Raw genomic sequence first — 27,542 nt, forward strand, 5'->3', positions numbered from 1 at the left:
ATGCTTAATATGTTAAATTAACACAAAAATTTGAGTGGATGATTTGAGACATGTGAAATGTGTTAAATTTAAAACACTGTGTACTTATATTATTCGTATAATGTTTCCAATTTTGTGTTACCGAAATTTTGCAGTGAGATTTTCACTGAAGAAAGGCAGCAAGTTTTGCATTCTCTACGTCCTATGGCCGCGCGTCCCACAGAATCTTTCTTTCAGGAAGGTATTGAAGGGATTGACCTTCATAGGAATAACCATGCGGTCGCGGGAGTAACGTAAATCGGAAATCGGTGGTTTCGTAATGGTGTACTCGGCATTTCAATTTTGACGAGCTAGAGGTGAACGGAAGAGAAGAAATTTGGACGGGAATCACGCTGTACTTTGTTCGTACGAGACGTGAATGTATTTTGAATTTGTCTCAAGGGACAAGGGACCTGTCCATTGCGCTTTCACTCGGACATGCTTACCTCCTTTTACTTGCTTTGAATATACAGTGACTCTTTTATATAATTCTCACTGAAGAGATTCTTCAATGTTACGAAGTATTGGGGAAAGAAATGTCATCATTTGTAAATGGCAAAGTTTGATTAGAAAAAAAAAAAAAACTAAAAATGATAAATTATAATTAAATTATAATTACAATTATTTTTTTCTTTTATTGGAGATAGATAATAAGAAATACATATAGATACAGATATACATTGTCCTTTAGATTCTTTAAACTTTTTTTTGTATTTTTTTTTACACAATACATAAAACTGTATACAGAGTCCTTTTAAATTTTTAATACAAATTATTACAGATCGTGTGAAGAAACTCTAACTTCACATATAATTATGCAAGTTGATTGATTTTTGCAATGCATATTTTTATTGTTGCACAGTAAAAAAATTGTGTTAAATTTAACAGATATTGCATGTTCAAAACGGTCCACAGAAATTTTTCTGTTAATTTAACATATTAAGCATATGTTAAATAGCAACATAAATATTATGTTATATTTTAACATAAAAATACATGTAAATTTTATTTTTTGACATAATTTTTATGTAACAATTTAATGAGAAAATTATGTCAAAGTAACACATGTAATATGTTACTTTAACATTATAATAATGTTAATGTAATATATAACGTGTAACATTAACATATTATATATGTTAAATAAAAATTATTCTAGAAATGCTGAAAAAATTTTTTATAATTGCATATATAGATTGTCCCAGGATCGATAAAATCGATAAAAATTTTGTGTGTATATTATTGGAACTAGTCCAATATTACAATATGTATGAATGCAATCGTACTTGGTTCTCTGTTCTTGGCGAGCCTCTTTTATTCACCTAATAAGTGAATCTTTTTCACAAGAAATGCGCTATCTCGGGATAGATAGTAAAGTCCTCAAAAATGAAATGGTTTTTGTTAAAACTCAATTATAGAGTAAATTCAACATTTTTTTCTGTCAATTTTAACATCTAAAACCTATCACTTATAATAAGGAACATATTTGCACATTGTGTTACTTTTACACTTTTTTTTAGTTATTCTAATAATTTAACACTTTACTTGAATTAACACAACAGCAATATGTTAAAGTAATAAGCAAATATGTTAAATTTTGACATAAAAGTTTGAACCAGGATATTTTTTAACAAGGAAACAAAACTTTTTCCTGTGTGTAATAAACATATTTTAAACGCAAAGTTTAAGTTTTACAAAGCTAATAGCGCTTGCTAATTATTATATTTTTATTAAATAATTTTTTTAGCAAAAAGTTAATGAGGTTTTTTTATTATAATACAATTTTTATTGTACAATTTTGGAGGGCAAGTTTTGTTTTTTCTTATTGAACTGAAGAAAAAGAATAGTTTTTGTAAAAGTCGGCGAACAATGGACCGCGCATGATCCTAATGGCATTTCCTCGAGAGTCTTTCAGGGAAGAGATTGGCGGAATCGAGCGACCGATAGTATCAGTGAAAATGGCTCGCGTGTACTGCCGGCAGGGATAACATTGTTTGTTTTCGAGAGCAAATCGCGTTGGACACACGCTACCGCGCGTCTTTACATGGACGATACAATTAGATTGCAACCTCTTAAAAAGAACCAGCAACGAAGACGAATTTTTCTTCCACTTTTTAGATACTGTTTAAAAATAGAAACATTTGTTGGTGGTTTTGAAATCGCGGGTTGTTATCGTTGCATTCGAAAATATTGTATTATAGTTATCTATGATTGTTACAGCAGCTAAAAAATGAAGCACATAATAGTTTTTTTTTTTTTTACTGATCGAGAATTCATAGCTCTATTTTTTCTTCTTTTCTTACTTCTTTTAAAAAATATTATAAAATTATATGTGTATATATATATATATATATATATATATATATATATATATACAAATCGTAAAATAATCAGTAATGTACACTATACATATAATTAATAGTAACAATAACTTTTAATTGGGGATTTCAAAATTATTACTTTATAGGTAATTGAAAAAACTAGGTAGTTTTTGCTTTTTTTCATTGTACGAATAATCAGTTATCTCAACGATTTCAATAGATTATTGCGAGCAGTTTCTGTTGCCATCGGGAAAGGATTCTTAAAATCGGCGTTTACGAATGAATGCGTTCCAATGTTCTAACCGCGATTCAATAACCCGCTATGATTTAGTTTATCGTTATGGAAGTAACGTTATTACGGCAATATGATGTATAAAGTGCAATATTGCTCCATCAAGTTGTTCTTTCGGGATCTGATCAACGATACCGAGGATCGATTACAAAATTGCATTATAGCGAAATTAGCCTAAATACATCAGTTGCCTTAGATCAATCGGAGCGCACATCTGCTGTTTTGCTAAATAAAGATGTAAAATTCGAGATAGAATTTAAAAGCGAATAAAAAGCGATTTGATCACTTTACGACAATTAAATTAATTTAAAATTAGGAAAGTTTTATTTGGATTTAATTAATCGAGTTCTTAAAAATGGTTGCGCAAAATCTTTTTAATCACATCTACACTATTAAACATTAAAAGAATTAAATATCAAGTTTAAACAAATTCCTTGAGTTAAATATAATAATAACATTTTGTTATTTTATTAACTTCCACATTTGTGTGTCGAAATTTATTTATTTTAACACAAAACATGTGATTAAAGAAACCTACATCTTATAGTTAAATCATTTTTGTGATCGAATTGAAGATCGCTGTAAGAACTCATGTGAAACAATGTACTATGCATTTCTTCTGTCAGCTCGAAAACGATTACAGCGAGATGACGTCGACGGAAAGCTCGTTATTGCAGAGTGCGCGGGTGCACTATATTCGAGAAGACGGATGCGCGTGCAAGTCGCAGCTTCCGCAAAGCTGGCCGCGGCGATTGCAATTTCCCGACGCGGCGGAAAAACAGCTCTCGCCATCTCGTATTGCGTATGTATATAGAATCCGGACAATCTAATTATGCGAAGCGCTGTTCCCGCTTCGCATTCGCAAGTGCGGGATGTCTGTATGTATTAAAGTTATATTCAAAGACAAAATCTGGCTGGTTGCGATAACTTTTGCACACATACACATATCGATATGTCGTTGATTTCATAGCAGAGAATAAAAAGCAGTACCAAGGGCACGGCGCACGGACGCGAGTAATTTAACCGCGAGACGCAACGAGAAAACACACGAGGGCAGACGGCGCGGCGATTCACGGCTATTCAAGGGCACCGGGCATTATTTAGTCTTCAGAAAGCTCGTTACCGCGCCGGTAACGTCGTCCTCGTCGTCGGTTAACCAGCTAGACTTGATTCACTCCCGCGCTCTGACTCTCGTCGAGAACTCCGCTATTAATACCACCGCGGTTTCTTTGTTCGCCCTTCTCACTGACAACGAGAGTTCGCCAATGCCGCAGCCCTCCCTTCTTCTTCCTTCTAACGCAGTTTCCGTTCTCTTCCTCTCGTTATCCTCTGATCACCTTTCACCCTGTTCTTCGTGTATACGATCCAAGCGACAAAATCGAAATTGGAAATTAATTTTTTTAAGAATTATAGAAAATACATTATTAATAATTTATAATTAATTGCGTACTTTACTTTAGCTTTATTTATATAAAATTATATAAAATTACTTAAATGTAAAAAAATATACATAAATGGATGTACACATTACAATATATATGTAAGAGATAATTTTTGCAGTTTTCGATTTGTGATGTGTTCTTTTCTTGTGTCAATAATACTCAATAATATAATAAAATTCCAAAATACAAAAGTTAAAAATATTAATTCTTAAAAGTAATCGAAAATAGAAAAATCTATCTGAAATCAATAATATACTTTGTAAGATTGTCCTATGACAGGTACTGCATTGACATTCTGGCCCTGCCATAGAACTCGGGAAGAATTATCGGCGGGCAACAACGACGGTGAGATACGAGCAAGAAAAGACGATGGAATTAAAATTCCGCGCGCAACTTCTTCGAGTTAAATTAAATCCAGGCGGGTTTCTTCTCGCGATGGCGCTGCGTGCGTATCACAAACATAAAGGAAAAACTGCAGACAAAGATACAGCGAATGAATGTAGATAGACAGACAGAAAGAGAAAGAGGGAAAGAAAGGAAAGGGAAGAAAAGAAGGCAGACATTGCAACAGTGATATCGTATTTATTAGCGCGGATGATGAGTCGCGTGTTTCATCGATCGTTTTACATCAATGCTATTTAATTTATTGTTTTGGGCGTGAAATTGAAACGTCGATGATTCGTGCCTATTGCGGTTTCTATTTCTTATTTCATAATTATTAGATTGTTAAAAATTTTTCATATGATATAATAGAAACAGATAAGATAGAAATATGTTATAAACAATTGCGAATAATAATTTGAATTACTAATAAAATTTTATTGTTAATAACAATTTGAATAAACTTTGTTAAAACAATGTACATTTTTATTAAAGTTTAGAATAGAAGAAACATTTTGTGATTAAACATTTACATACGAAAGAAGGAATCATTCAATTATTTTCCTTATTATATTATCTAATTTGTTTTTACCTTTTGTTGTATTTGAAAACTTTACTCTTGGAATGCATTTATTCTCTCAGAAAGGATTTCTTATACCAAGACAAAAATATTCTTGACATATTTAATCTTATTACAACCTCATGTAGTATAAAAATAAAACAAGATTAAGATTAAATAAAAAATTTCTATCTTTAGATTGATCTATTTTTAAATCTAGAATGTCATAAGATTGTCACTAATTTACTAAATCATTCTAAGAAAATTAATAAGATAGCATCAAAAGTCATTTTATTCTAGATTTAAGAACTTTCTATTTAAGATATTCCTTCTTTGATAATAAATATGATTGGCGCTATATCGATCCTATTTTATGATAGATTCAAGAGTAAATAGCATTATGTCCAGAAATTTTTTTTTGTGGGTGTACATTATCTAATGACTTGACATATCACAAAATTGTAAAGATGCATAATTAGGTAAAATTAATTACAGCTAAAGATAATACGCTTGACATAAAAAAAATCTTAATTTTATTTCAACAAAACCGAGTTCGACAGAGTTGGTTGAAGGCTTAAGGGCTTGAAAGCTTGAAAGTCACTTAAGTTTAATTATCGCACTTGTTCTTCGGAGATGGCTCTCTCTTTCTCTCTCTCTCTCTCTCTCTCTCTCCCCTTCTTTTTCTTTCTCTCTTTCTATCCATGCTGTATTTTTCTAGAATTGCATGGCTTGCGCGCGCACAGCACGCATGAAAGCCCGTCCTTCTTTACGGCGTTTTACCGGAGTTTCCTAGTTATCAACGCACGACATATTTTAAGCACTTGACGCACCGTGTCCCCCGTCCGCTTCCTTTAGTCCTTTAGTGCATTGTCGCGAAGCTCACTGACCGGAAATGCGGACACTCTTGAGAGAGCCTACGTTCATATCTCCGGGTTATCCGCTTTTGTTCACACGCTTCTCTCGCACACGCCAGCCGGAAATATTGTCCTCCTCCTCCCCGTTGCACGAGAAAATATAAAAGAAAAATTTTGAAGATGTGGCACGAAAAAAATGGTCGTTTATCGTTACGCTGGATAAAAAATATTCACCGTAAAATTACTTATAAAAACAGATGCTCATTTTTAGGTTCTGTTATTTTCATCATTACGATTTTTTAAATAACTTATTGCTTTCTTAATTATATATTTTCTTATAATATATTAAAATTTCTTAAAACTTATTAATATTAATGATTCGATAAAAGTAAATTCTCTCAATGTCTTGCACTGCGCTTTGAATTATTTTCTCTTATTCTCCACACACCGAATGTGAGGTGCTTGAAGTGCGAAATGAAATATGCAAAAAACTTCTCTTTTTTTCTTGTCTTTCTTTTCTCTTTTTTTTTTCGAGGAAAGCTGCCGCGGGCCACGAGTCTCCGGTGCGGTCGAAAAAGAAGCGCTGCGTAACTAGAACGAGAGGATAGGATGCTGCGCTGACGCTGGATGGTTAAAGACCGACGATGGCGAATAAAGGGTCTGAAAAGGGGAGACAACCGCGATGGATAAATACAATAGTTTACCGAGACAAAAGAAACGTATTTTATAGGGAGGGGGGAGTGGTAAAGAGAGCGGCTGGTCTCGCGCTCGATTGTTACGATTGTACACGGCTGTCGTCTAGTTTAGTTCATGGCTTGTACCACCATGAGACGCATTACACACGGCGGCTACAACCCACTCCTTTAGTCTCGAGTACTATAACTCACATTAACGCGATTAGAAATTTCAGTGCACTTTTAGAGAGTAAAAATAATTTACTTTGAAAATATAGACATAAAGCATTCGCGATGCACCATATTTTTTCTTGTGTAAACTGTGAAAGCGAGGAATTTCTGAAGAATTTTCTAGCTTCTTTTTTATGAGTGCATCGATAGCTTGTTCGTCCTTATGCTGACTAATAGGTGGAGGGAAATCGACTGGGATGGATCGCTTCGCGAGATATCTCCGTTCCGATCGTTCGTGTGGAACGAGGCACAGTAATTCTTTGGTCGTTAACGCATGCAGAGAAGAGGGGGATGTCGGGAGGCAACCCCGATAAGTCCAGTTGGGATGACTGGGTGACCATTATTAGTCGTTGCGTAAACGCAAAGGATGAAAGGGTGAATTATGCGTGGCTGTTGTGACCCAATTTCTTATAGAAAAAATGTATCGGAGGACAATGCATTTAAATATTTACAATGATAAACGAGTGAAAAATGTCATACGGAAATAGAAACAGTTTCTATATTTTGCACTATCTAAAAATGTCTATAGATGACTAAAAATGATTACAAATCAGAGAATAATTTGTTTTTTTCTTGATGTTGAAAACTATCAAGATAATTCAGTAGGTTTGCTTAAATATTACTGCAAAAAGTTTTAACATTCTAATAACTTAAACGTCTAGTATAAATAGTTTGGTCCAACGTAATTTTTTTCAAGTCGAATATAATTGAGTTTGTTTATAGTTGATATTAATTAACATTAGCGTCAATTTATTAATTATTATTAGTTATTTAATACGGTGCGCTCTCTCTCTTTCTCTCTCCTTTTCTCTCTCTCTCTCTCTCCCTCTCTCTTTCCCCTCTCCCCTTTTCTTTCTTTGCACTGTCTAAAATATTATCGTGTCTTGCGTTTTATTATGATGGCTTTTCTGTGATCTGTTAATCATTTTATTCAATAAATAACACACAAATAACAGATTATCTGTATTCAGTCCAGGATTCCCGCTCGTTGCGTCGACTGGTATAGAGAAATATCCGGCTTTCAAAATACAGTCATCAAAATACAGTCCTGCCAGAGCTCGGTGTCTGCAGGAAGGACTGTCGGGAATTATCCGCATTATCTTCCCGTTCCCCTCCGTTGAATTACTCGGCATACTACATAAACTCGCGCGACCGTTTGTGGACACGTACCGAAATTGTGCAACGCAAGGGTATGCGATTGACGGTCCTTTCTCCCCTGATTTATCCCACGCAAGGTATATTTTATCGTTGGCAAAGACTTGATGATAAATTGTTTGACGAGTCTAGTTGATTGTTTCCAAGTCAAGTCTTGACGGAGGATTAATTAAGAAGGCAATTTTACTTTTCTCAAGAAACGCGTCTCGCACTAATTTACTGCAGCAGCTTACAAACTGCTCGTTGATATATTGACAAAGTTTTAAGTAATTACAAGGATTCTAAACACAATTGTTTAATAAAAGTTTCTAAAATTCAGAAAATTTAAGAAACATTTAAAACAAATATGTATATTATCTACAGGTTATAAAATTTCTTTACATTCGCTCTTCTCTTTTTTTTATCATGTTACTATTTTATAAGATACTTTTATAAAATATTTTGAGAACACAATTTTAGTAATATTTATATGTTATATTTGTGAATATATTTATATTATCAATATTTAATTTTCTTATACTTTTTGAATCCTTTAATGTACACAGGAGGACTTAAACGAGCTTTAGCTCGTTTTAAAAGAATTACCGCAAAATTAATGCGCCGATGAATCAATTATCTTGCAACGTGTTCGACATTCGTGCGAAGCGGCGTCCAAGCTAAAAGCTCATGTCTAACGAGCCGAAAGAATAGGGGAACTCAACGATGGACCATTTGTCCGGCATAATCTGTCTTTCCTCCTCACGCTATCCTATGGCGATAATCACCCTCTCTGTCTTTTTCGTCCCTTTATAGTTTTCCCTCTATGCGAAAAATCCTTGATGGAGCGACATACAATGTCCAGTATCATGTAGTATCGTGCAGTAATAATATGTCGAGTATATTGAGGAATAGCAAGGGTCTCAGCCTGCCGGTGTTAGCTCGTAGAACCGACGGGAGCATCCGGAATTTAAATTCCCACCGCGGAATTCTCCCTCTAGCCTCGACGAGGGTGATTGTAAGGGTGGTAGCGATGATGGCGACGGTGGCGACGGTGGCGACAGTCGTAGGTCGTTGTCGTCGTCAGAGGTTCAGGTGGCGGAGGTTTGACGTGGCGAAAGCTCAAACGGTGCGCGTGCACCGTGAATTTTGCGCCATATATCCGTAAGTAAATACATATGTGTGCGTGTGCGAGCACTAGTATACATGAGAAAGCGAGTTGGCGATTTAATCTTCTTTTTCGCAGCAACAGCGACGGCGATGGCGACGGCGCGCTTTTGATGTAAAAGTGAGTGAGTGAGACTCGATAACTCCCGTCGGATTTACCTTTTTTTTCCCCTTTTTCCTGCAGGTACACAGAGCGCGAACTCTCGCGCAAAACAGGTGAAAAGTCACGTTTGATACCGCGCACATCGTTTATTTGTTTATTACAGCGAGAAATTCCTTTGCACGAAGAAATAATCGTATCTCTTCATAAAATCATAATGCGTTGGCCTTGTTCTCTGAAAGTGGAAGAGGGAAGATAGATCTCCAATTGAAGAATGTGAAATATTTATCAGTTGAATTGATAGACACTGCGGAATATTATGTTACAAAAATAATTAACAATTAATAGTTACATAACATCTTAACTATTTTGAGATCACCTTCTTTTATTGTAAATAAACTGCTGTAAATAAACTGCTTGTTCGATTCTCATAAAACTTGGTCTATGAGATTATTTAATAATATTTGATTCGAATCTGAAATCCAAAACAAAAAATTCAAAATGATGCATTTAATACTGTGGATAGAGTTTTAGAGAAATAATCTGGTTATCGTAAAATGACTTTAGGAAATTTTTAACATTGTTAAATAATACTAGCAATAAGTTTTAATAGTTTTATTTTCTGTGAAACTTATACTAGCCAAATGGAATGGAATAGACACCTATGAATATATTAATTTACAAATTCTGATTAAGAACTGTACAATATAGGTTTTTCCTTTGATTCCTATCTTTATGAATTTTGTTATTTTTAATTACATTCCAATTCAGCAATTCTAATAACTATTTAAAACTAAATTTTCTGATAATCAGATTATTTTCATGAGATTCAGTTTGTCATATTGAATTTAAAATTTTAGATGATTTTTAATTATCAAGAATTCATCAATTTCTTTTTCATTACGTTTTAGAATAGTTACTTTTACATTAAAATAAGATTTTTGTCTGTTTTAGGTGTGTTGTACTTTCATTTCATTTACTCATACGAGGCCAGCTTACAAGTCCTACTTGACGTATTTGCAAAAATTACGAGTCCATAGACATTGTAATCCACAGCGTGCAAGCGTAAGTAAAACTCTTATGTGGTAAAATAAAATTATTGATAGGAGTGATTATGACGATTTCGCATTAGGTACGCAAAAATTAATATAATTATTATTGTGACATCGCGAAACGGAAGGGTTGAAACTTAATTTGCGACGATAATTTATTACTAGAAAAGCGTGTCGATAGAGTAAAAAATATTGAACAAAACATATGATATACTTTTTTTCTATGTATATATAATATATAAAAATAATAATATTAAATAATAATATAATATAAAATAGTAATAATTGCCAAATAATCATTCGGCAATAACAACTAGTCTTGGTTATTAATGAAACATTTGATTAAAATTATTTCAGCAAAGTTTAGTATTTAATTATTGCATTATCTAACATGAGCTTAATTGTTATTATTACCAGATTTAGTATGAGAAATTTAGCATAAAAATGTAAGTCCGAGATCGGCTACACAAGCTACATGTGCTCGTATAAACTTTTGAGAGTGAAAGAGCGATGAGGAGGAGGGAGGAAGAGAAGAAACAAAAGGAGAAAAATACGCAGAAAATGCGCTTATTACGCGATGTGGCACGTGACCCTGCTTTTCTACTCTTGCAATCTCGACCTGCGCTTTCGTTTAAACGCAGTTTAGGACGCAATAACGTCGTCTGGCACGCTGCCACCGGACGAGATACTTGTTACCAATGCCAGTCGCGTCTCCGCGTATCTGCCGGGCTAGCTCTTGCAAATTAAAAGTCCCCTTCATCTCGGTCCCCTCTTTCCCTTCCCTCTCCCTTCCCGCCTCCTTCCCGTAGAGATGCCACGGCCGTGCAACTCCGGAGACAACATATTTCCCCCGTACCGTTGATAAAGTTGTCGCTGTCAGAGGCACACTCCGGTCCGAGCAATTTGAAATATACGGAACGGTTCTCGCGGCCTTTTAGCTCCCGCTTGTCTTCGCGAGGAGACGTCGTGTGCTGCGTTCGTTTATTCCTCCATCCCACTCCGTTACGTTGGATATAGTAATCTCGTGTATTTTTATTAGTAACTAGCTATGCCCTGCCACGCGTTGCTGTGGCTCTCTATTCTTATGCTACGTTTTTTTCAAATTTTCTTTGCTTTCGTTGTTTAACTTTCAAGAACCTTGCTTTACTGTTGCTCTTTTTATTTTATTTTTGAATAAGCATTTATCTATCTTTAATAAATCTAATATTCATTTATTCACGTACTTTTAACTTTTTTTTCTAAAAGCTGCCATGGATTTAGAAATCCATTCAAAAGACTGTTTTAAATAAGTTCCTTTTTTTCAATAAAGTAATCAGCCATCTTTATTTTTTTTATTACCTTAATTTAAACACAATAGAAACATTCTTCGCCTCTCCCGGTCTCTCCCCGTTTCCCTCCGTCTCTCCCGGTCTCTCCCCGTCTCTCCCGGTCTCTCCCCGTCTCTCCCGGTCTCTATCCGTCTCTTCCCGTCTCTCCCCGTCTCTCCCGGTCTCTCCCGTCTCTCCCGGTCTCTCCCGTCTCTCCCGGTCTCTCCCCGTATCTCACGGTCTCTATCCGTCTTTCCCCGTCTCTCTCAGTCTCTTCCCGTCTTTCCCCGTCTCTCCCGGTCTCTCCCCGTCTCTCACCGTCACTCCTGGTCTCTCCCCGTCTTTCCCGGTCTCTCCTCGTCTCTCCCGGTCTCTCCCCGCTTCTCCCGGTCTCTCCTCGTCTCTCCCGGTCTCTCCCGGTCTCTCTCGGTCTTTCACCGTCTCTCCCGATCTCTCCCCGTCTCTTCCCGTCTCTCCCCATCTCTCCCCGTCTCTTCCCGTCTCTCCCGGTCTTTCCCCGTCAACCTTAATTCACGAGACAACGACGGCAAAAACGAGGATAGGTTGAAGGGATAAGCAAAATCGGTGATTATTTTTTGTCAGCGACACGGAGAAAGAGAAGGAGGGACGCAGAATAACAGTAAAGGAAGAGAACGTGAAGGTCTCTGATCCACGAAGCTGGGTTGTACAATGGTACAGTACAGTACGGTCAACAGTATTGCGAAAGTATTTTTTATGTGACATGGATTCATGTATACATCAGGAGTATACATGTATCTTTATCATTATTTCTTGCTTAAGATTATCTCGAGAGAGGTGCCTTATTATTAACTTTGTCATATCGCCTCGCAATGTAACGTGTCGATCTATAATGTCATAGATCATGTCATAGGTCATGTTGTATTCATATTCGGTATATCTCTATTTTAACAAAAGTACGACATAAAGATATCGAAAAAGAGCACAATAATAATATTGCTCGCTACAATGATATGTGGATAATTATTGCAGTAATAAGACATTTGAATCATTTACATTTTGTCTTTTGTCTTTGAGAGAGAAAGAGAAGTGACGACATTTTCCGATTTGAAGTCGAAAAGAATAATAAATAGTCGATAAAGAGACAAAATATTAAAAAGCATCAAAAGGAATTATTGTAGTGATAAAATATAGCAGCTTCTATTATTTTCTTTAAAAATATTATAAATTTTATAATATTTTGAAAGAAATACTTTATTTGTTTGTAATTGTATTTATAATTATATATAAATTTATAAAAATATATGACAAAATAATAATCAAACATTAAAGAAATACATAATTAAAATTATGGACGGAATTATTATAGTAATAAATATACTATGTAGGTTCAACTATTGAAATACAATCGTCATCGCTGTGATAACTATTAAGAATTGTTGCTGTTACAATTAAACAATATTTTTCGATAATTTAAAAAAAGCTACAAATATGATTGAAAAAAAAAACTAAATACCATTATGGGTTGATTATTGAAAAAACTTTACAGTTTTGTACAATTGCCGATGAACACACACACAATGTCTAAATATTTGCGTATATTATTAACATTGTGCCTATCACGAACTTTTATGACATATCCATACCTTTGTTTTGTACACGCGATACATTTTCCTTTGAATTATTTATAAAGTGCGCGCGCGGAACGTTTTAATTATTCGCTTGCCTCCGCAATTTCGCATTTCGTCAGTCGCGTTTGTCGCGGCGCCGACAAGCATTTGCATCATTTTACATTATCATCTCACCGGTAGATTGTTTAAACATGTTTCCTCAAAAATGTGAGCAGATGGGACGCATGTTTTTTATTCGTTTTTTTATAATGCACGGCTTTTTTGGAGAGAATTTTTTCTTAAAATTATAGTCATGGGACAACATGAATTTCGAAAAATTTTACTATGGTAAAATTTTACGATTATCGATGATTTTGAATAAATTCTATGAGAATTTTTTTCATGTGATCTCATCGATCGCTTATTCGTAGATTTGTTTCCCGTATATATGAGATAATGATTGTCGATACTAATTTTTTTCTGTATATGTCGCAAACAGTGGATTCAATAAGGTGGATTAATAAACCTCCAATAGAGTTGTCATCGTCGTTGTAATCGTCGTCGTCATCATCGCTTTTACTACTTCGCTTCTACTCGAAACCTTGCATCCGACGTTTTCCACGCTTATTAGCGCGGATCGACGCACGAGTTTAGCAGGTTTCGATGTTTGACGCAGTGAATTTTTTTGCATGACAGTTTACCGTATCCTATATCTACACAGAGAACTGTTTCTTTGAATTTAATATATGTATTTATTTGAATTATATTTGTTTCACTGGAAAAAATTTATTTCTTACAAAATATTGTTTTATTGAATAAAAATTTGCTTGTTTTGTTACATTAAATCATATTGTTTGACAGAATAATTACTATTATTTGAAACAATATTTGATTTAAATGAAAACATTATTTGATTCAAATAAGATTCAATCTTATATGATCTACGCAGCAGCCGCGATGCAGTTCGCGGACCGTCACTAGACGACGACGCACGCGGCACCTTTCTCGCAATGCAATTTACACTCGAAAGGCTACATAAACAGACCACGGTGACAGAAAACAGATCAACTTATGCTTTCGTGGTGGGCACTCGGAGCTTATGTATTTTTTTTTACTTTTTCTTAAAGACACATCTTAGCTGTTTTGGTAGATTTTAGCTTCGGTAACGAATCTTTTTTTCTGCGTATAGTGGTAATCACGTATTCGGTCACGAGCTTCTGTCTGCTTGGAAGAAAAATATGTGCTCAAATAGTGTTTTATCATTTAATAACATTATAATTTAAATCAAAGAAAATTAAATTCTTTCAAAAAATATTTTATTTACAAGAAGCAATTGTTTGTTTAAAAGTCCAAACAATTGTATTTATTAGTTCAAACATCAGTTTCATTGGTGTATACCAATGATCAAATTTGTTTGACTTAAAGAAAGTTTATTAAATTCAAAGAAACTTTTCTCTTTGTGTATCTGTACATGGGCACTGAGATATGAAAACGGCGGCAAACGGGAGCTGTCAATGAGCCACGGATCAACGAGAATCGCGAGAATGACATCCGAATTTTCGAACAATTTGCAATCTGAAATTTACAGAGGATTTGCCTTGCGGCGATACGGGTAGACGCATAATCGACTTCGTAAGACAAATCTTCCGATATAATCTGTTTGAAAAATTATAGAATCAACAATAAGTTATTTATTTTTTCATATATTAAAAAATCTAGCTATTTCTGACAATTTTAAAATAATTTTAACGTAAAACTAGGAACGAATAAATATCCTAAAAAGAGAAGTTCACACGTTACTCTTCGATCCTTCCTGAACTTCTCTCCATGGCACAGATGTTATTTTGTGTAAATTTGTGTTTTCCAACTACGTAAGTCTGCGGCTATATGTTTTTATGCTTTATCTTTTTATTGTTCGCAAGAACGAGCCCCAGAAGATTCCATTCCGTTTTTACGTCTCGATATGAGATTCGCGGTGAGATCTCATCCTTGACTGAAATCGCATCTTCGTCGTGGCTGCACACAGCAATGTATAGGTATCATAATTTCGACTCAAGAACCTCTCTGCCCTTCCTCCTTATTGCACTCTTCCGATGCCGAATGTCAAACAAGTTTACAAAGCGGTAGATTTTGCGAGGTCTGGTTAGATGGTTGACTCGACAGAAAATGTATAGGCCCACTGTGCTTCTATCTCCTCATCCCCTTGAAATCTTCGTGTACCGTATCATGAACGTTTGTGAGATTGCAGACACATTCGAATACATATACCTACGCATTGTTAATAAAATTATTGTAATAATTATTATAATAAAATTAAATGTAAAGTTATTAAAGTTACAAAGTATTACTATACAATAAAAATGTTTGTGTAATTTAAATTTAATATATTTTACATGTATTACCAAATATTTTACCAAAATTTTTATATTAATTTCAACAAGATAAATCTGTTTGAAAAACCTAACACAAATGTTATATAAAAAGTTAATCCAAAATTGTAACACAATTTGAAATCAAATTGTGGAAACATTTTTTTAAGTATAATTAACATTTATAGAGAGTGCGTGCATGCGCGCGCGTGTGTGTGTCTGTTAACACAAGTATTTTATTTTTTTTATAATTTAAATACATTTTTATATTTGTGTATTTTATACTCATAAATTGTTAATATTATTCTAAGAAATATTGATCACACTGATAAGTATTAAATATCTATATAACACAAATGTAAAATATGTTACACTATATATATAAGAACTATTATTTTCTAAAATAATCGACTTTGCAAATGAAAACACTTGCTTTCGCAATGACGTGAATCCTGTACACGTATTCCGTTTTATCAATTCATTGTACGTCATTTTAATCATGTAGTTATTTATGGAGGCTATAACTTTGAGGGCGATATAATAATTCCATTAGATAGGTATATGATATTTATGTTGAATCAATGGATGATTATAATGTCAATTTATATCGTCGCTGCATTATAAGCGATGCACGACGAGTGAATCGACATATTACAGGGGTTGAATTATTAAGCTGCTTATATTGAAAATTATGTTCATTTAGTTGGTACATCTAACAACATGTATTCATTCACGTAAACCACAGTTCGTTAAGCATTTATAGAATTACGATCAAATATTTAAACAAGTTACATCAACTCGATGCGCTACAGTAACGCGCGGTATTTCCACGATATAATGGAAATCTATCGGTAGGCTGACGTTACGTACGATAGAAAAATATCGCGCAACATTTCCGAAATGCAATATCAAACTATTTCATCGAATCATTTCTATACGTTCAAGTAGATACGTTTCCCAATTCTTGTTTGCACCGAGTTGCAAACTTACAGTAACAACTTGTAAGACAAGAAAGTTAATTAAAATTAAATTTGTCAACTTGTTCAACTTTCTTCAGTTAAAATATTTATGTATTTAACTTAAATACTACATATAATATACATATAATATTACATACAATATACATATAATACGTAAACTAAAATTAGCAACATTTTTTCTTATTGTACCGAATTTATGTTTTGATCAACAAACTTTCTTTGTATTAAAGAGGTATATCAGGCGAAATGTCCGAACTGTGACAATCAATTATAATTCGATTGCGATTGTCTTGCGATAGAAGAAAAGTGAAAGGGAGGGAGGAAGAGAGGCGTATTTTCGCATTTCCCAAGAGTATATCGCGTGTTCGTGCACAGCCGGCTCTGATAATCTGACTGCCGTGAGCCGCGTGACTGTCAAAATGTCCGTCGGAATAATCTCGGCCGCACGAGTCATCGCGCGACATCCACGCTGCCGCTTTGGTTTCGGCTCAACATCGGCCGAATCCGTTTCCATCGGGCAGCTGTCATCGCGTTTCCGTATCATCAAATTTCCGGCACGTTCTGTTGGCGAGGAATAGAGAAAAGCAGAACGGGAGAGGAGAACTTGTCATCGCGAACAAATCTAGTTTGTTCTCCTTCGGAATGAGGGCCGCGAATTTTCTGTCACGGATCTTTCTTAAGTGTACATAATAACTATCTAAATTTTTCATTGAATATCCGGAAAACCAATGGGTGAAAATATGGATCTTTTAATATTCTGATAAATAAATAAAGCAAAAACTCATTAATATAGTTGATAGATGTCTGTATATGAAGAGTTACAATTTATATGGAGAGCTGCAAAAATTAATTTTCTTAATTATTAATGAGAAATTAATAATAATCTATTGCAATGTGTAATAAAAAGATTAATTTCGAATTTATCTTTTGCTATTGGCAACAATCGATCGTATATCAGTCTCGCAATGGTCGCGATGTCATCGATTTTCAAATTTTTTTTACATATATTCCAATTCTGAATTGGACGCTATCTGTATGTACCCGAAATCGAGATTTTCCGAGTCGATTCAGAAAGATTCGGAAGGATTTGGGGACGCGAATCGTCGTTGTCGTCGCCGTACGACTTCAAGTTTGCACAGGACGACGACCGTCGTTAGGATAGGTAAACTTCGAGTACCGCGATGCGCGAGATTCTTTTTGCCTCCTCCGTCGCCGACGACAAATTCCCGGGTCCGCCCTGCCATGAACTCCCGATGCTCCTTGCGCGCACCTCACCGTTTTTCACGACGAAGGGAAAGCGTGTGTCAGGTACCTTTTTCCTCTCCCTGAGTAAGCCTTCCGGCGTGATTTGAGAGCGACTCCGAACGTGTTCGCGACGGGCGCGACTGGTAAATAAGGGGTTCCAGTAACGTTGGTAAATTCTCGCTAAATCGTGGACCTCTCTTCTCTCCCTTTTACCCTGCTTCGCTCCTTTTCTTCTTCCCCTATTGAGCGCTGGAGGAAGAAGTCCCTTTAACGAATTTTCCACCGAGGATGGAATTTATTTCAACTATATAATCGTTTAATCTATCTTTGTTTGTTCATCTTTGCCATACACAAAGATGGAGTAATGCGACGGCGTTATTTCATGACGAGGAATTTCATACAAAGCTTCGTTTTTCCGAAACCTGTCAGATGCCTCACGCTTTCTTTCGTATTTATTAAATACATTGTATATTTTACTTAATTGCACTTGTTAATCAATACAATATGTAATGGTTATATATATTTAACAAATTAAAATATATAACAAACACACACACACAAAATCGCAAGATTAGAAACGTTGTTTTATAAAAGCACAACATGTTACCGTTACCGTTAATTAGAAAATAACAATTATTTTTTTCGTTACTTTTTAAATGAAATTTTGAAGATTTTCAGAGATATCCTGTTGTTGCTACTTGATCAGTTTAATACGAAATCTATCATATAAAACACGTAATCTCTTCAAAGTCTAAAAAATCACATTGTAACATTTAATTTTGACAACAAAGCATCATACACTGGAAAAATATCTAATTACGTAAATTGGGAATCTGATAGATCAACCACTATCTGTTGGAAAATAAATGAATGAAAATTCTTAAGTCAGTATAATTTTAGTCTGTTTATAAAAAATATCTATTGGATGGAAAACTAAAAAGTTTTATATAATTAATTTGAAAATACTAAAGTTAACACTATCAAACGTTCTAACTATAAAACATTCAATCAGTTCAATCATGGTAATTAGATATTCTGTTTGATCTCACCAAAATGCATCTTATCGTACTGTTTTGTTGACACACTCAAAATATTTCTCCTCAAAATATGAGAGAAACTTTTCTCCCGTGCTGAATTTGAATTTTTGTTATGATATACAAGAGCACGAGCACAATTTTACTGGTTCATGTTTTGAAATTCGGGGCTAACGAGTAACGTGCTCCGTTAATCCCGATGTGACGGCGCGGCCGTCGTTTACATCTGTCATTCATCTGTTCAGCAGGAATTTTACTGGCTGAAATTGAACAAACGATAGGCACACAAGGGTGAATAGTTAGTAGTAACCGGTTGTTGTCGCTTCGAAATATTGAATTTGGAGGTAGGGAATTCGATTGATCGAGCTACTGTATCACAATTTTCCAGACGAATTTTTGTCATTGATAAACTGTTTGCTTCCAACGTGTCGCACATATATACTGCCTACGCTCCAGCTATTACCGTGATTGATGTTTGATAAAGCTGGTTCTCTTTCTCTTCGATAAAACACCAAATTATTAATTTTACTTTTATCTTATTTAAAATAGATATCACAATAGCAATTTTATTTGTTTTATATAATTTTAATATAAAAATTGAAATTATACTTCATATTTTAATCATGAAGCTTTTCTGGTATTTCTTATGCAAAATATAAATTTATAAGTAAACACTAACAACTACAATAATAATAATAAAAAAGTATAAATAACCAATTTTCAGACAATGGATAAAAAGATTTTTTATCTTTCTGTTTTAATTTATCGTATTTTTCTTTTTCCCATTTACCAATCATTGTTGCTTTAATTAACAACGGAGAGTATTCCTTCGAATTTATGCATTATCATTGCATCTTCAAAAATGATAAAAGTTTAAACAAATAAATTTTTTCACGTTTCTTATTTTATCTACAAGCCGTCAAAAATAAACTTTTTATTTTTGGAATTTACAAGGAGTTACTAATAAACAACGAAAACTCCATCTTTAATTAAAATACATGTATATGAATGACAAATATTAAAATATATAATTTTTCTTTGTTTTAAATTGGTTAACTTGCTTAAGCGGGTTTTACTTGATGTTTTCAATGTTTTGATTTGCTTTTATAAAATTATTTTTTGAAGAGAATAACTTCTCATTGAACTTGTTATTGTATCTTCGATAAGAAAGTGTTAAGCTATAAAATAGAATTGAAATTAGCCAAAGAAATTCGCAGGTCAAAGATGTCTCTGGATCCGATCACGACTTGTTCTCAGAGACAGACAAAGGCGAAAGGCCGACGGAACGACGGATCGATGAGGCATCTCGATCGCTCGGGGATGGTTCAACTGTGGTGCGGGACCGCGGTGGAGTTGCAGTGCGTTATCGACGTGCCTTGGCCGCGACGTTTCCGCGTACAGGCAATTGGGTGAAACGATCGCGGTCAGATACCGTGCATAACCGGTCCGCCTGTCGACTGTCATCGACATTGTTGCGGCGTGATGTCGATCATCCCTATCGTGGGTTGACGGGATGAGCTCGCGCGGGGTCGCCGCCCGCGGTTATGCAATATGCATCCGCCGAGCCCCGGACCGATGCGGACTGCTCGGATTGACGCCTCCCCGACGCCGCCGTCCTGGAATACATCGGCATGCCATCGTGCAAACGGTGCACGAATGCGCCGAAAGAGTGATCCTCCAAGATCATGCGAGAAGGTGGGAGGGGGATGGAGGGAGAGGGGCACGCGCCGTTAATCACCTCGATTGCGCTTATCGGAGTCTTTTACGATAAATACAGCAATAATTCCTGCAATCTCTCTGGCGTACTCTTGTATCAATCATTAACGCTTTAAGTCTTATCAGAGCAAATGGAGAATCCGCTGGATTCGAATACCGTTAGTCTTTAACGAAGGTGATAATGATTAATATTTGAAGAAAGAACCAATGTGTGTCGAGATAAGTTCGAAAGAAGCAGATATACAGAGATAATATTGAAGTAAAAATTACAATAAAATTCTTGTTTTCCTAGAATATATTGGCATTAAGTATATCGGGAATCACATTATTGCTCTTTGATGTTACATACGTTTTGTTTTACGAAAGAATTATAATAATTTGTATAATTTAAAACTATAAGCTATTACTTTTAATATCAAAAATTATAAAGATACTTATCAGAAAACTTTTCAAATAATTATGTGTATTCTTTTTTGGAGGCTTTGTTTTACATTCTGCTTATCATTTCTCAATGATGCAAGGTAGACATGCAATTATTATTTAAAGTTTATATTTGAGAAATACTGTAACGTTCACATTTTAGCGTCATTGTCGTGCTTATTGAATCTGTATTGATAATTACCACCCCATTAGTATGCATTATATTAATTACAACACAATAATTACGTCATTGTCACGTTAATTGAATTTAACGGGATAAGACATGTAGACGTGAAGCTCGAGCGTCACGAACAATAATTGTTCGGTTTACACGCCATACATTTTAGCTCGCCGTTGTGCGATAATTGAAACGCGAAACAAATGTGGCGTAAGCAATGCCGCGACCAGACGCATCGTTCGCACGACACGACGCGAAATGCGGCCGATACGAACGAATCGCTCTGCACGCGCGCGCGCGATTACGCGGGAAATGATGCGGTTAATCTGTTTCTAATTGAACCACCTGTAATATATTGCGCGTGATTGTCGCCTGCAAATGTCAGCCAATAGGCACGATGGATGATACATCGTGTAGGTAGACACTTCGCGTTTGTGCCGATGATGGACCACTGTTTGCCGTTGCCTCGCACACAGGATCAATCGAGGATTCCTTGTCAAATGCAGGTTACACGTTATTGCTTTTGTTTAACCGCGACTGGTAGCTTCCGTCTCCTACTGCGCGATTAAAGCGATCAATTATAGGAATACGTAAAATACGCACTCCAAAAGAGAAAAAACGCGTTCTACGTATTTTTATGTCAATGTAATCGGCGGATCGCGGTCAAGTTTTGTTATCTTTCACAATTGTATTTTCCATACTATTTCCATTGAACAAAATAATAATAATAATAACAGTAAATATTACATAGTATTAGTAAGGGATAAATAGTTTATGTAACCAAACCTAAATAAGAATTTATTAGTATTGTTTAATTTGCAGCAAATTATAGGAGAACATTTATACAGTAAAATTAACATTTATAATTTGTTAAATTAAGACGTACATTTTATCTTTTATTTATTTTATAATTTACATTTTAAAACTACATTATTTTTATGTCATTTGTCCAATCACCTATAATTTATTTACCCATGTTTAAATTATGTTATTTTAGTACAAACAATAAGAAATGTTGAACATAAATTTTATACAAAATATTTAAGTAATACAATTGTATTAATTTATTAAATTAACTTGGGTATTTTATATATAACAAAAGAAGCAGTTTTAACACAAATGTAAATTTTTTTTACTCTATAATTTTTAAATTAATTAACAACTACACTCTGAAACGTCACGTTCAATGATTCGCATTTACAAAAAATTTTCAGATAGTCTGCATTCGAAATGTTTACTTTCTATTTTCAAAATGCATCATGATATTAGTTATTTGAGTATCAGTATTTCTGTAATGTACGTATTTCTCAAGTGTCGATCGATTGAAAGCATATCGCAGAAATGTGTGTGCATCTTTGATGAAATATTTTCATGTCGATATAACGAAATTGAATACACAAGAGCGATATCGATAAAACAGCAATAAACGCACGCTCGTGCGCCCATTGGAATATACACATTTTTATATACGATTGCGGATATTACGAGTGAAATTGTTTGCTCGATCGTGATATGACGGTTCGTAGGTAAAGCTAATGGGAGATTTAATTGCCTCCGCATATGACTATTGGCGTAATTTTGCTTATGTATGACTGCGTATTTACTGCACCGGTGTTGGTGGCAGTTGTTTCAATTAAGATATAAAAAATCTTGACACGAATTTTTATCGTATTAAAAGGTTACAGATTCTATAATAACTTCCCATGAATATCTTAAAATAATTTGGATTGAATTATGATTTCCACTAATCAATATTATATAAATCATTACTTTTACATATGTTTCTTATAAATCAAAATATCAAATATTCACAAAAGGCATGTACACTTTTTTAATAGTTTTCTTATTTTGCATAATAACATATTGAAAGAGACATATGTTATAAAAGCGTATCACCGAATCACAAAATAAGATTTTACTATATGAAAATTTTATTTAAAAGATAGACAAATATTTTTTTTTTTTTTTTTTAAATTGAAAAAGTATATTTTTAATAATAATACGCCCGCGCGTGTTGATCACGTTTTGTTGCTCTTCTTGCTCACGCGTCGTAATTCTATTTACAGTTCGCGAGACTAGCACGAAAAGTCGGATGTGTTCCGCGCGATAAAGCGCGAGACGCTGTTTACTTCACGGAGACGATGCGTGTTTCAATTAGCCAAATATAACGTCAGCTCGTGATGGAGTATATACTGTTTGAGAGTAGGCTTTTGACAGCAGACCCTATATCATTCGAAATAATTTAGCGCGTGCGAGCAACACCGATGACGCACTGAGAAAAATGGTTTTATTATAATAATAAAACGGTTCTGGTTGAGCGTATTCTTATTAAACGAAACAGAATTTCTGGTTATCATAACAAGATTTTACAGCTTATAACTACACCGTTTGGTTAACTGTACTATAAGGATTTGATTAAGTTTTTCTTGTTGGATCTACAAAACTTCTTGTTGAATCTACAAAATAATACAAAACTTCTTGTTATATTTACAAAAATAGCGATAATGCTGGCGCCTTCGTTCTCGCAGCGCAAGTCGGTGCATGCCAATCTCGCGCAAACCAACGCGGTATCGATGCGATACTAATATCACGCGGTACCCATAAGGTAGCTTTTATATTTGTTTCGTGTATCTTACAATCGTGTATTTACATTATTCTGTTCAACGGCATGGCGAACGAAAAAATGTCTTCCCTTCTGCGCGAATGGAATTTCGACAGCTATATAGAGATTTTTAGAGGTTAGTAAAATATATGTAAAATATATGCAGTGTACTTTAAACCAAGATATATTGTTATTATTTTAAAAACTCTATCCAAACTCGTTTTTTAACCAAAAAATTGTGTTAACCTAATAAAACAATATAATAAGATTAACAAGAAATTTTTGTAGAGTTTTGTAAACCTAACAAAACGATGTAGTAAGATTAACAAGAAATTCTGGTAGATTCAAACAGAATGGAATTAACCAGAATCCTCTGGTAATTCCAACTACAAAATTTGTATCGTTCATTTTCGAACAAACGGACAGGTTGAATCAACCAAAATTTCTCATAAAACAACAAAACTTTTTTTCCAGTGCGTATCTTGCATTCAGAACGACGTGACATGTCGTTTGGATAACGCCGGACGGCACGGCGCGCGGCGCGGTGTCGTTAATTCTCCCTCGCGTATCATTCCCTTGCTGCGCGAGCGAGCCGTTTACGGATTCGCGAACTGTTTGTATATACTATTTTGTATTAACTGTTGTATATACAATTATTACGTCATCCGAGTGTTCTCATAAACTTTCCACCTTTTTCAAAACGAGAAAGGACATTGGAAAATGCATTCTTCATGGAAAGTGAGTTATGGCCGCAGTAATATTTTATTCTGTGCATGTTACGTGATTTAAAACGGATGGTAAATCGGCGCGGTTTCCAAGATCGAGGCGCCACAAATCGAGCGTCGTACAGTAATAGTGAGATATAAAATTGATTTACGCGTCGTTTGCCTGTGGCTAAAACTAAGGAACGGATTATCTCGTTTCACAAAAGTGTCTTCCATCTCTAACAGCTAGCTAGTGGGTAGAGTTTTAAAATTTTTAGAAAAAAATGGCAAATGGAAAAAATGTAAAGATACGTTTAACAATTCTCGATAATCAGGTTTTTGCGCGCTTGTTTTTGCATGCTTGTTATAAGTATGTATCGATTTTAGATCTCTTAATGCCTGGTCACTTATTATAGAATGATATTTAAAGTTACATTCTATTCTAGATACTTTCCGATTATCATTATTATTTTTAATTAATTATTTATGCAGACGTTTCTAAACACTAATTTTATTATTAAAAAAGATAAGATGTTTCTCACCGTCTCAAAGTTTTCTAAAGAATTCAACGGACAGCAATCCGTTGTATACTATCGAGAAACAACGATAAGGTAGATGGACCATCATTTCGGAGTTAACGATTTTCAAGGGATAAATAATAACCGAGGAGAAATGCCGCGGGTAGCAACCGGTCCGCGCGATAAGGTAATTTAAATTACCTGCCATCCATCCGATCCTCGTTGCCCATCAGCTCTCTGGCAGCTGTCGGAAGCGTTGTATCGTGATTATCACGTGTCACGATACGCATGAGAGAGAGCGGCACACGTTTAATTTCATATACACCCGAAATCGCGAGCGCGTATTCCTTCGACGTGTTCGTGCGTGCACGTGCGCATTATCGGAGTGATCACGACTCTCGCGGATCGTTTCGCTAACTGATATGCCGATCAACAGATATATGCATATGTATCTGTTACGGTATACGTACAATGTGTATGTACGGATACTCGAGAGAGCGTCGTGCAGCCGTACAAATGATCATCACCGGTGTCGAGAACCGATCCCTACACATGCAATGCCGCTCATCGCATCGCCGCATCCGTAACAAAACGTGATATTGATAACGGCCAATCGATTAATCAGGTCCAGATATATTGAATCCGTTGTACGTAATATCACGATGCTGCTCCCCGAGGTTTATTAGACGGCATTGCCGTTTAGGGATTTGCGCGCGTATTAGTTACAGTTCAATTGCGGCGGTATGAATATAATTTCGCTAAAATCGCAGAGGACATATGTTTAGAATTAATATAATGAAAAATGAGTAAATACATTTTTGCAATTACATAGGGTAAACTCGGATAAGATGGTTTTTTAAATGCAAAAAACATACTTTTATTTTTATTATTTTTTAATAGCATTTGGTACGTATATTACTTCACTGAAGCTTTAAGTATGTAAAACTATCGACATTAAAGAGAAAATACTTAATAAAAAATTGTTATTATCAAAATATTGAAACATGAACATTGGCCATCTTTCACAATTCTTAGGGAAAAGATGGCCATAGTATTATAGAACAGTTGGCTATACATTTTTTATGTATTTAACATTTATAGAATAATAAAAAAACTTATAATTTTACATATTTAGTTTTATTGCCACATATTTTCACATATTTAATTTTAGTTTTAAACATTTTTCATATTATTCGCACAAGTTAGGATCAATTTAATTCATTGTCATTACTAAAAAAAAACATATGATATGTGAAATTAAAATATTAGGTGCATAACTTAATTCTCGTCTTTTTTAATAAAATATATACATAAACACTTACCCCGAAATGTCATGGGCTATCTTGCCCAAACTGCGAGAGGAAGATAATCATAGTATTTATTTAAAAAATACAAAAGGAAATAAATATAATTATACATTACAATTTACATACTTTTGTTACGTGGCTAATAATGTTATCCTATACGTAAATTTGCTACTGCCTAATGATACATTTTGATATTGGTTAAATGGATCAATATTGCGTAGTAGATTCCTCAAACATTTCCGATACTATTGGTTATCGGATAGGTCAGATTGACATGGATTTTTTATTGATGGGCACCGGAATATCATTCAACAGGGAAAAGACACAGAGGTAACGCGGGCTTTGAATTGGTCAAGATTATCAAATAACTTTTGCTATTAGGCGAACGTCGTTGCCGTAAAAGCGTTCTACCAAGAGCAAATAATTATTTTCCATTTTTGTTTCTTATGCCGTAAAACGTTACTAAAGTTTCTCTCGATTTGATTAATTTGCGGAATTGAAAAGGTGAGGATCATGTTGAATTAAAATTTGGCCATTTGTGTGTGTGTGTGTGTTTTGATAGCTTGCTTGATCTTTATTGTGAATGGTTAATTAATCGATGTTTCAATAATTAAGTTGGCTTTAATAAAAATAACATAAAATAAGAAAATTAATCGAGTATTAAGACCCGAAATAACATTTGAAGACACGCGTCTCGATAAAACTAGTGCGAAGCAATCTTCTCTCTGGTTTGACAACCCCCTATCGAGATGTTGATTTTTGTCAGTGGTCTTGCAGTCGTTGTTAATTTCACTGCATTCAGAATCTTAAACGGCATCGCGAATGCGGCGGCCGGCATTGTTTCGGATGCCTCGATAGCGCGCGGAAACAATTTCGCGTTTCCCCTCTTCTGCAACTCCCCTTTCCTCTCACTCGTAACAAAGTAAAATTATAAAACGGGCCCTATTTGCGACAAAGTTTGTGCACACTGCGCCGTCTGGTCAACGGCGGGTTTTTGTTCACATTTAATGAGATTCCGCGTTCTCGCTAAGAGACTTAACCCATCTCTAAAATCTTTTACACCTCAAGATTTTCCAGGACAAAAACTCTGCGAGACAAAAAGGAACAGCAATTTGGTTTGGGAATCGTTAGCTGAATCGACTTTAGTGAAGTCGTCTATGTCGACAACGAAAAATTGCAGTTATGTATGGTATCGCGCGATTGCGCTGGATGGAGAGCAAAAAATTGGTAGTTTTGTAACACAAAGAAAATAAAATATTCCTGAGTAGAAAGTCAACACTAGAGAAAAAGTTTTTTTTTTTTTTTTGATTTTACAAATCATTTGCAATTATGATTGATGTATTAATTTTTA

General features: G+C 34.8%; 2 protein-coding genes across 7 annotated transcripts in view; both read left to right on the forward strand.

Moving 5' to 3' along the window:
* The window catches only part of LOC105832614 (slo-interacting protein 1), a 184,135-nt gene that overhangs the window by 133,091 nt on the left and 23,502 nt on the right, over positions 1-27,542 (forward strand). For 5 of the 6 annotated variants that reach the window (XM_036288065.1, XM_036288069.1, XM_036288068.1 and 2 more), the window contains one exon: positions 10,125-10,235. The exons of the other annotated variant lie outside the window; for it this stretch is intronic. In XM_036288065.1, the coding sequence (XP_036143958.1) occupies positions 10,125-10,235 (111 nt within the window). The remainder of the gene's footprint in view (positions 1-10,124; positions 10,236-27,542) is intronic. 6 annotated transcript variants of the gene reach the window in all.
* On the forward strand, positions 8,391-9,665 carry LOC118645972. The gene is made up of 2 exons (XM_036288071.1): positions 8,391-9,067; positions 9,150-9,665. Exons 1-2 carry the CDS (start codon positions 8,730-8,732, stop codon positions 9,187-9,189), a joined length of 378 nt encoding a protein of 125 aa, XP_036143964.1. The 5' UTR covers positions 8,391-8,729; the 3' UTR covers positions 9,190-9,665.

The sequence above is a fragment of the Monomorium pharaonis genome, chromosome 6 (genome assembly GCF_013373865.1).
Source record: "Monomorium pharaonis isolate MP-MQ-018 chromosome 6, ASM1337386v2, whole genome shotgun sequence".
In the NCBI taxonomy this organism is placed as follows: Eukaryota; Metazoa; Arthropoda; class Insecta; order Hymenoptera; family Formicidae; genus Monomorium; species Monomorium pharaonis.

Coding starts and splice junctions, on each gene's coding strand:
- LOC118645972 (XM_036288071.1), top strand. CDS start 8,730: ATGCGAAAAATCCTTGATGGAGCGACATACAATGTCCAGTATCATGTA. Junction 9,068..9,149: donor GAATTTTGCGCCATATATCC/GTAAGTAAATAC, acceptor TCTTTTTCGCAG/CAACAGCGACGGCGATGGCG.